This window comes from Charadrius vociferus, unplaced genomic scaffold (assembly GCF_000708025.1).
Source record: "Charadrius vociferus isolate BGI_N301 unplaced genomic scaffold, ASM70802v2 scaffold633, whole genome shotgun sequence".
In the NCBI taxonomy this organism is placed as follows: domain Eukaryota; kingdom Metazoa; phylum Chordata; class Aves; order Charadriiformes; family Charadriidae; genus Charadrius; species Charadrius vociferus.
The window spans coordinates 282,279-292,800 of NW_009647428.1; the positions used below are offsets into that span (position 1 = coordinate 282,279).

At 44.0% G+C, this 10,522-nt stretch overlaps 1 protein-coding gene across 1 annotated transcript in view; it reads right to left on the reverse strand.

Moving 5' to 3' along the window:
• Positions 1-10,522, reverse strand: part of DCAF10 (DDB1 and CUL4 associated factor 10) — a 19,178-nt gene that overhangs the window by 7,519 nt on the left and 1,137 nt on the right. The window contains exon 2 of the mRNA XM_009880555.1: positions 5,546-5,659. Within this exon, the coding sequence (XP_009878857.1) occupies positions 5,546-5,659 (114 nt within the window). The remainder of the gene's footprint in view (positions 1-5,545; positions 5,660-10,522) is intronic.

Consider the following 10,522-nt stretch of genomic DNA (forward strand, 5'->3'; position numbering starts at 1 on the left):
CAGAAATCCCCTGCTTAGCCAGCCCGGCACAGACTGCGGTGGAATCGCCCATGCTGGACAGGCTCAGTGCCAAGCTTAGCAGGATGGTGGGGAAGCAATCCAAACCCCGGCACTTACAGGTGGTCCATCTACAGAGGCCCTTTCTAACAAGACCTCCTGCCGCTCCGTGACATGGCCGCAGCTCTGCACAGGCACCTGAAGCACACCACATTCTGCACCGACCATGCCAAAGACCTGGCCCCATGGCTCTACACAGGACGTACAATGGTGCTTTTCCAAGAGATTTAATCCAGCAGATTAACTGCCCAACACATGGCTTGCCTTACTAACCACATGGCTTACACTACACGCGGTACTGCTATCTTGGGAACGTGTACTAGATTTAAATCTGAACACTGCCACCGTTTGCACATTTCCCTAGACCCTTAATTTCATTCCACCTTTGCCCACCTTTTGCTTCAGAGCCCTTCCAGCTCCACAATGCCCCAGGGGCACTGCTCGCTGCAGCCACAGAGCCAGGAGGAGCCATGCAGATCTTCTGCATCCAGAAGATTTTGTACCACCTGGACAGTATCAACAGCCTCCATCAAGAAGCAAGGGGCTTTTGCTCCAGTGTTTCTGCCTTTCCTTACCCTACAATACAGTTCATATGTTTAAAGCAGGCACACAAAGCTGGCCATTTCAAATGCACAAAAGCAGATACACATATCAAAGTCCAAGTGCACAGCACTGTTCAGCAAGAGAATTTCAGATCATCTTTGGAAGTAGCAGCTGCACAAGTGGCACAGGCCACCCAAATTTATGGACTCCTTCAATACAGACATGCATTTGAGGATTTGAGTGGTTTGAGTTTGAATCACAATAGAACATAAAATTCTGTTTGACTCAAATTACTGCAAGAGCAGCAAGCCTACTGCTCTGTATTTCACAAGGAATTTACAGACCTGCAGTTCTACAGTACACTTTTATGCAGCAGTGAATTTATATCACATGCATAGTGTATGTTCTGCACTTAGCAGGTCTTGAGTTCTTGCTTTGTTAACAGATGACAAGCTCATCACTAATGTCAGAGAAGATGAGAAAGTGCAAAAGACCATGGATTACTACGCTGGTCAGGTTAAGTACTTAGCCTGTTCAGGTGGTAATCCCTTATCATGACAATTTCTGGTCTTCAGACAAAATTCAATGTATATATCACTCCGGCTCGAAGTAGCATGAGGCAGCTCGACCACTTTCAAGCAATTACAGAAGGAAAGAATATCTGATATAAAAACACTTTGTCAGACAGAAGGGGATAGAAGGGCTGGAAGCAGCACTAAAAAGGCACAGCTAGGTAATAAATAAATTGAGTCTAGAGGTTACTGAAGCAAATGCAAGATTTTTCAAAAACACCAAATGAAGACAAGACTTTGAAAGCGTACTTAGACAAGTTATTTGGTTCGCTGAGAAAATTACTGGATAAAACTATTTAGTTTGCTTTACACAGACCAAAGTTTATCATATGACATTCCCACTGCAATTTATGCATGCCCTTACTTTTAGAAGGGAAAGAATACTGTTTTATGTTTGGAATTCATGCTTGATGAAGGCATTTGGGAAAAAAAAAAAAAAAAAGCCCGAACTGATGTAAAATGGAAAATAAAACCTATGCGAAAAACACCGAAGTACCTGCACATGAATACTAAGGCAAGAACAATCTACAGAGACAAGCAGTAAGTCACCCCTAGAAACAGCATTTTATCTTTTAGACTTAAAATCAGGCTACAACATGTAAAAATAGCAACAACTCCAGTGAAAAATAACCAACTACAACTTGAAGAATCCAACATTTCAGATTTTCAGGGCGAAAGTAAAACACAGGACACCTCTTGTCTGCATAAATTCATCCTTCGCCTTTATCTCGGATGCTACAGCAGCCCTGCTTCACCCACTGCAAATGGGTTTCAGAAGAGATAGAAAGAGAGATACAAATAGTATTGAACAGTTTTCACATAGGGAATGACCAAATAGACTAGGATTCACTTGAAAAACAGCTAATTAAAGGTGCATTATGACTCCAGCATATGAAACTGACCAACACAGAGAAAGTAAATAGAGATTAATTATTCTTTCTCTTAGTACTTAAGAAAAGAAGACACCCAGAGGGCCTCAAACTAAGGTAGCAAGTTTTAAAAAGCACTATTAAACACCCCTTGAAACACATCTGTGCCATCAAGCTCTGCCATCGGAGAGTTTTAAGTAAGCTCAAAACCTGACCAAATTCAAGCGGAAAAAAATATCTGCTTCAGACGGTTACACACAAATTGCCAGCAACTGGGAGACTACAGGGAGGGGCCACCACATCCTTCTCTGTTCATACGTACACCTGAGGCACCTGCTACAGGGCACAGCAGGAACAGTATTTATTTTTAGTACTTATTTCAAGGAATTTATGTAGTAGTATAATGCCTGAAGTCCTACCCATTAAGCAGAAACAATACTCCAGGTTATGCTGTACTAACCATGTATTACAGAATATGTACCTTGTAACTAAGTTTATAACAACAAACGGGGACATGCAGGAAACCACAGGAAAACATGCCACTATCGTACAAAGAACAAATAAAGCTTTAAGAGGCATTGCAAAGGAGAGCAGAAACTTTACAACATGTTGCTAGGAAGGACCTCAGTCTTGTGATTAACAGTAGATCTGAGTTATCTGCTTGGAGGTAGTACTGGTATTTTTATGTAAATCAAACTATACAGAGAAAAGACATTTAAGGACCAAGAACAGAATTACAAAGCCTCACAGACAAAGTGGAAAGAAAGGATATCCTTTGAATAAGAGAAGAGAGTGGCAGGAAGTTTCAATGCTGTTGTCAACCAAGGAATGAGATCAATTTTCAAGACCAGCACAGCTGACCAGCCAACCGGTCAAGGAGCCTGCAACAGAACACTCTTTAAAACATGATCCAGACTAACTTATTTGAAACGCTAGCAAGAGCAGTTTGAATATAAGGATCAGCTACTGACTTAGAGATGTATAAAAAGCAAAATAAATCCAGTTTGCCTTTGCCTTCCAATATCTTGGCTTTATTTCTCACCTATCTAAAAACCAAGCATGTTTAAAGGACAACCCCCAGAATGGAACACATGAAAAACTGTATTTTACAGAAAAGCATGTTCTCAACATCTCCTTTTCTATTCGGGTCAGGTAACACCAGCTTTTACTTTAGCTTTTCTGAAAGACATCCAACTGATGTAAAACTTCAGTCTCTTCTAAAAAGGACAAACAACTTGTGAAAAACATCGATTTATCTGTAGAACGCGTAAAGATAGTGGCACTCCACATTTTATTCAGCTCTTCTGAGGGGAAACGCTCAGACTGCTTCTACAGTTTTCTTGAGGGTGTTTTTGTTTGGGTTTGGTTTTGGGGGTTAAATTTTATTATAAGGTTTATTATTTTTAGGCTAAAAATAATAGAATTTAAAAGGAAAAACATCAGATAACAAAAATACTGATGATTTAGGTTCCTGCGCTTGCTGTTTCCCATTTCATCCTGGGAAACAGGCACAGGACTTAAACCATAAAGACTGAGTTTAAGCTGAATTGCAGAAGCCATTTCACTTTCCCAACTTGTCTATATCCTACCAGTATTTCAAGCAGCCAATCTTTGTTTGGAAATGTTCATGCAACTATGGCAATTACTCTTAAGATTCAAAATATTCATATAAATACCCAATCTTGCTATAGTCCCAGACTTGCAATTCAAACATAAATCACATACTACTTGTTACGCTCCGATTTACCATGTTCATTCAGGGCATTCCAAAGGCCAGTTAAAACAGCTGACAATACCTGTCCTGGTCTGACATAAAACAGAACCAATTTTCTGTTCAGTAATTTTTCAATTAAGCCTCTTCTAACTAACTGAAATGAACAGTGTATTATGTCCACCTCTAGCAGATAAGGTCTGATGTTTATAGTGAATACCAAGGCATGGTATGCAGAGAGGCACTTGCTTATACTTATTGTTGTCACAACCAATAAGGTCAGCTAACTTCGTTACGTATCAAATTGGAGGGTTGGAAGTGGAAAAGCATAGAGGGAAGAGAACTGACCAACAGTGTATTCCATCCCATCTGCCTCATGCTCAGTATAAATGCTGAGGGATCAAAGGGTCAGCTCTTTTTCTTATTATCATCATCATCGATTCTTCTGCATGTGTTGCATGGGTGGTTTCTTATTAAATATGGTGCAGGAATAGGTGTGCGCCGCCCATACCACCATAAGCCACCCAAGCTGCTCTGACAACGAATACTACTGCTACTCCAACTCCATCAGTACTGGTATAAGTCACCACAGTGACCAGCAAACAGAAAAACAAGGCAGTTTGTTCCCCTGGCCCTTATGACAGAGGCCAGATAAAGCCAGATAGCATGGGAGAGAGGAGTTCTGGCAAAGATCTGGGAAAGGGTCCTTCTAAAGAAGATCCGGGAAAGGGACCTCCTCAAGCAGATCAGGGAGAGAGTCCTTCTCGGGCAGAGTCAACGCAGGAGGGGGAATCAGACACAGAGGTAATCATTCAATCCTTATCTATGGAGGATTTGCAAGACATGAGAAAGGACTTTAGCCGTCATGAAGGTGAGACACTTATCATCTGGGTGCTCCAATACTGGGATAATGGGGCGGATACCATAGACTTAAAAGGCAGAGAAGCCAGGCAGCTGGGAAACCTGGCCAGAGACAGAGGTATCAATAAAGTGACTGGGAGAAAGTCACACACTCTCAGTCTCTGGAGGCAACTCCAATCAGCCATAAAGAGCAGGTATCCTTCTAAGGACGACATCAAATACTGCCCAAGCAGATGGACCAGCATGGAAAAAGGTATTAAGTATCTGAGAGAATTGGCTGTGTGAGACGTGATTTACAGTGACTGGTAAGTGAATGTAGACCCTGATGAAATGCCATGCAAACTACCTATGCTGCGGAAGTTTGTGCAGAGTGCACCACCGACGTATTCCCACACATTGTCCACAATGGTCTGGGGAGGATCTGATGCCGACACACCAACTGTAAATGAAGTGGCTAATAGAGTACATCAGTATGAAGACAGTCTCTCTCATCCCCTCACTGTTGCAGCCATGGAAAAAATTGACTGAAAAAACCAAGAAAATGACTGAGAAAAATGAGAAATCTTTTGCAAAACTGTATGATAAACTGTCCACAATGGAGGAAAGACCCCAGCCTTTCCCTGCATGCACCTGTGTTGCAGCCACTGGGAGAAGACACTCTTCTCCTCCCATGAACTGCAGCTCTTCCATCCAAAACCATCTGCCAGCATTATATACCACCACCACTTTCAGATTCCTCCTCTTCCCCTTTCCAGCCTTTCACCACCTCCAATACTGAAGAGAAGGAAAATGGCACAAAGCAAACAGCAGCCTAATGGCTTCACAAAACCCACTCCCCCCAAGAAAGCACATAACACAAACTTACCACACTATCGTAAGAAAAGCATCTATGGTAAGATAAAATATGAGGTCTCTCATTCCTTCTGGCCTACCTGATATTATTGACACAGTCTTCATGAGCTTCAGAGAGAGTTTTAATGTGCTTTGAAGATATTGGGTCAAAAAGCAGTACTTCAGTCTGTTCACAAGCAACAGTCAACACCGACCTGTGGGGAGTACAGCAAAGCAGAAACGTTTGTATTCGGTAAAAGAAATAACATCTGTGCGCATCAAGCTAACCAACATTCCCTGTCCTCACAGAAGCACAGCTTCACCATTACTTAGCTTGGCTCTCTACACTGCACAGAATCTCCAGCAGTGTTCATGTTTTTTTGTTGCCTTCTTGCAGATGCCTATTCTCAAGCATGTAATACACAAAAAATGTCAAAGAAATTAGAAGAAATGCAGAAGTTAACTTCTAACTCCATTTCGAGACCATGACCTTTCTGCCTGCTGTTGGCATAATTAATGCACAGCTGGTGCATTCACTGGACAGAACACATGATCTTTTAATTAACTATTTTTTTTTAAACATGCAAGGTGGTTGTTTTATAATGGCTATTTACTTCACAGATCCAATGGTGGCATTATTTAAATCACACAGTTAAGTGTGTTTACATCAGTGTTTCTTTTAAGTTACTTGAGGGTGATTTGTCCCACCACTGCAGTACAGTGCACAAACTCAGCAGTTCCTGTCTGGGAAGAAAGAAGAATCAAGCTCTGGCTTGATTCAAAGCAGGAAACCTCCTGCTTTGTTCATGTGAGGGTATTTGCTTAATGTTGCAGAAAAGAGGAAAGGAAAAAAAAAAGACAACAGCACCCAAGAGTAACTGGAAAGGCATCTGCTCTGAAATTCTACTGCAGATTTCCCATATGACTGTGCCCATGTTGTGGTCTCCCTCTCTCCGTTCACTGGCAACACTTTTCAGGGGGTTGGGAAACACTAGTTTGCTTTTTAGGGTGTCAGCCAATCAGCTGAAGAGCTCTGTAAAATGCAAGGGTCTGACAGAGGCTGTACAGAGAAAAGAAGCGCAGCCTCCATTGAGTGCCCGCAGCCTGCTCACACACATGAACCAGCCAGCTGCGAGCCACCTTTTACACTGTCACTGCATTAACCCTCAGAGAGGATAACATACAGTAACAATCCCCTCCAATCTCTCTGCCGTATCAACTGCAACAATATTCCTCTAAGACCTTTACAGGTGCTACCCCAGCTACACCACCACTTCGTAACAGGCAGCCTGTGCTGAAGTGCAACCACTGACTTCTTCAGGGTGAATCACAGAACCATAGAATGGTTTAGGTTGGAAAGGACCTTGAAGATCATTGAGTTCCAACCCCCCTGCCATGGGCAGGGATACCTCCCACCAGCCCAGGTTGCCCAAGGCCACATCCAGCCTGTCCTTGAAGACCTCCAGGGATGGGGCCTCAACAACTTCTCTGGGCAACCTGTTCCAGTACCTTACCACCCTCAAAGTGAAAAATTTCTTCCTAATGTTTAATCTAAACCTGCCCTCTTCCAGTTTAAAGCCATTCCCCCTCATCCTATTGCTACATGCCCTTGTAAAAAGTCCTTCTCCAGCTCTCCTGTAGGCCCCCTTAAGGGACTGGAAGGCCACAATAAAGTCTCCCCGGAGCCTTCTCTTCTCCAGGCTGAACAGCCCCAACTCTTTCAGCCTCTCCTCATAGCAGAGATGCTCCAGCCTTCGGATCATCCTTGTGGCTCTCCTCTGGACACGCTCCAGCTGGACACACTCCAGCAGGTCCATGTCCTTCTTATGTTGGGTGCTCCAGAGCTAGATACAGTACTCCAGGTGGGGTCTCACGAGAGTGGAGTAGAGGGGCAGAATCACCTCCTTTGACCTGCTGGCCACACTTCTGATGCAGCCCAGGATACAGTTGGCCTTCTGGGCTGCGATCACACATTGCTGGCTCATGCTCCCTCTGGATGGCATCCCTCCCCTTCAGCGTGTCTACCTCGCCAAACATCCTGGTATCATCGGCAAACTTGCTGACGGTGCACTCGATCCCACTGTCCATGTCCGCAACAAAGACACTGAATAGTACAGGTCCCAGCACAGACCCCTGAGGAACACCACTCGTCAGCCACTCGTCACTGCTCTCCACTTGGACACTGAGCCGCTGACCATCTCTGCATGCGACCATCCAGCCAGTTCTTTATCCACTGAGTGTTCCATTTGTCAAATCCATGTCTCTTCAATTTAGAGACCAGGATATTGTGTGGGACGGTGTCAAATGCTTTGCACAAGTCCAGGTAGATGACATCAGTTGATCTTCCCTTGTCCACTGCCACTGTAACCCCTTCGTAGAAGGCCAACAAGGGCCTTGAAGGGGCAAAGACATACCATTTTCTCATCTCCTTCCGTAACACTGACTTCAATGGCTATTGAGTTTGGCATCCACCCAAAAGCAGCATAAAGATGACATTCTGACTGTATATTCAGGAGCAGAATTTTTAAACCAAACTCTAAAGGATAGCATCCTTCCCCAATAATCCGACTACTGAAGAAGCTCTGCTGACTGCCTGCATTTCTCTACATGTGAATAGCACGAAGCAAATAAATGCTAAAGGCAGAAGTAAGACTGATTCAAAGGTTTATTTAAAATATCTAGCCTTTCTGCAACTGAGTAATTTTTTTTTTTTCACTAAAAGCTTATAATATAAAGTTTAGATTTAAAAGTTTTACTTTTTAAAATAGCAAGAAGTCAGGGGATTGCTATCAGACGCCACATGCTATTAACTACAAAGAAAGAGATCACTGACAAAAGGTGTTGTTTTCTATATGCAGTAGTGTTGTTATGGAAGTGATGGTCAAAGGCAGGAATAGTAAGGCACTGGCACCAGTATAAATTGGGCATTAGCAGAGACTCAGGCCAGGAACTTGGCTAATTGTTATCCATGGTTTTGAGATTAATTTCACACCAGACATCGAGCCACACTACCCTTACTACTCTGAAGACACAGAAAAGTCTGGAGCAAGATTTAATATCTTACCATATCTCCTAATTCACTTGCCAAAACCAGAGCAACCTCCAGGAACTACAATTTCAAGGATGTTACCTCCTTTAAAAAAATGCACTTTTTCTTCCCCACATGAACACCTCTATGTATCCATTTACAGCTTTTCTTGGAGGGGAAAAAAAAAATAAAAAAATCAAACAGCTTGTCCAGGATACACATTATTTGTGAATGAGACCAGAAAGCCATCTGCAGACACTTCACAGGGGTCCAAACAGGCACAGAAAACATCAACTGCTCGCAGCTTGGGCAGGCTGTCCAGCTCTGCCCCAGCCTCTCCTAGGGTACAGACATTTATTCGGTTCGTGTATGTTGAAAAGGTTTAAGTACGATGACATCACAGTGACAGTGAAGTCTGGCCTGCTCAATTAGTGAAGCCAATCTCCAGAAAAGCTCGGAAGTTCCCCCAACACTGCGGAACTCCGACCAGTACAGCAGTGTTGCGGCAACAGCACTGCACGCCCCAGCAACCCTCAGTCTGCAAAGCGAGCCCTTGAGAGCAGCTCCCCACAGGCATGCCAGACCTAACCTGCAGTGCACACAGCCCAAAGGCAAGGTCCCCACCATGTCCCCAGAACACTGCTTTGGGGCGCCAGAAGCTGACAGAAGGGGCAAGGGACAGCAACGCAGCATGACTGACCACAGTTGGTTCCGTTGAGAGAAGCTACAGAGAGACCAGAAGTCTCCACTACATAGGATGGGTCAGGCCAGCACGAGTTAGGGCAGGTCTGGGACTGGTCTAAGCTGAGCATAACCAGCAGAGAATTATGCAGAAGTGAGCATGGTTTGGGCTGTTTCATTTGGTATCCAGGCAACTGAGGTTCAGTGCCATGGTCCAAACTTAACGCCCAACGCCACTGGTGGTCTGCTGAGCCAAGCACTCCAGCCACAGAGAACACCAGGTCCATGGATGCATCCCTTTGACATGAGAATCTTTTCGCTGGGTTCGTTTTGGAGAGGGAAGGTCCCTGGTTTAGCTCACTGTGCAGTCTCACAAGCATCAGGCACAAAGGAGGTGGGAGGAATACAGAACTACACCTTTTGCCAGAAACTTGCACAAATGATCTTAAACGACAGCCCAGTTGTACTGCTACTGCAGCTGACACTTTCTACACCAGTACAGAACATCCACATGCAGGTATGTTTCCACTGTAGTCACCGCAGCTAAACCAGCGGAGCAATTCCCCCCTGGCCTCTTTGCACTCCGTACAGCAGAGAGGACCCCGTGTCTTGGGAACCTTCAGCACACCCAGCTGACCATCTACAAAAGAAACCACTTTCCAGCTACAGTCACCTGAAAATGATTTTGATAGTTTCTAGATAATGTTGTCCTTTTCAAAAAACAGAAGAACAAATAAGGAGTTGAAACTCGGCTCTACAGCACAACTACAGTAAAATTGTCATGAGTTCAGATGTTCATGGAAACCTGAAGTCTGTGCTGATGAAAACTCACTGAAAATGGAAAAGCTGACCAGCCATCAAGAGTTACAAAGATTTCAATTCTGACTATTCAAACTGAAAACACTGCTGAGACCACCATAGCTTGCAAGGTCTTTCTGCCAAGAAAACTTCACATACAACCATACTGCAAGATACAAATATGCAGGTATCTCTGAATCGAACCCACTCTACTTTCAGCTGGTGTACCAGCACTTCGTTTATTCTAAATAAATCCAAATGCCATTTGCTTTTGTCTACACTGTTACACGAGTGTGCTGCAGAACACCTCTAAACTCATTTGTCAGTGTAGACCCACCAAATTCATGGAGCCCTACATGAATAAATAAGTGTCACATTTCATACAGAAAATTAGGTCTCTGAATACATCTGGCACGAACACCTTTGCGAGTTAACGAAGCAGTTCCACCTCCACCACTCTATTCTCAACCGCGTGCCTCAGTTTACCATCTCCCCTTCTCTTCTGAGAACACCCGCAGAGGAGCCGGGCGAGCCGCCGGGCCGTGGGAAGCCGGACGGGCTCACGGCGAGA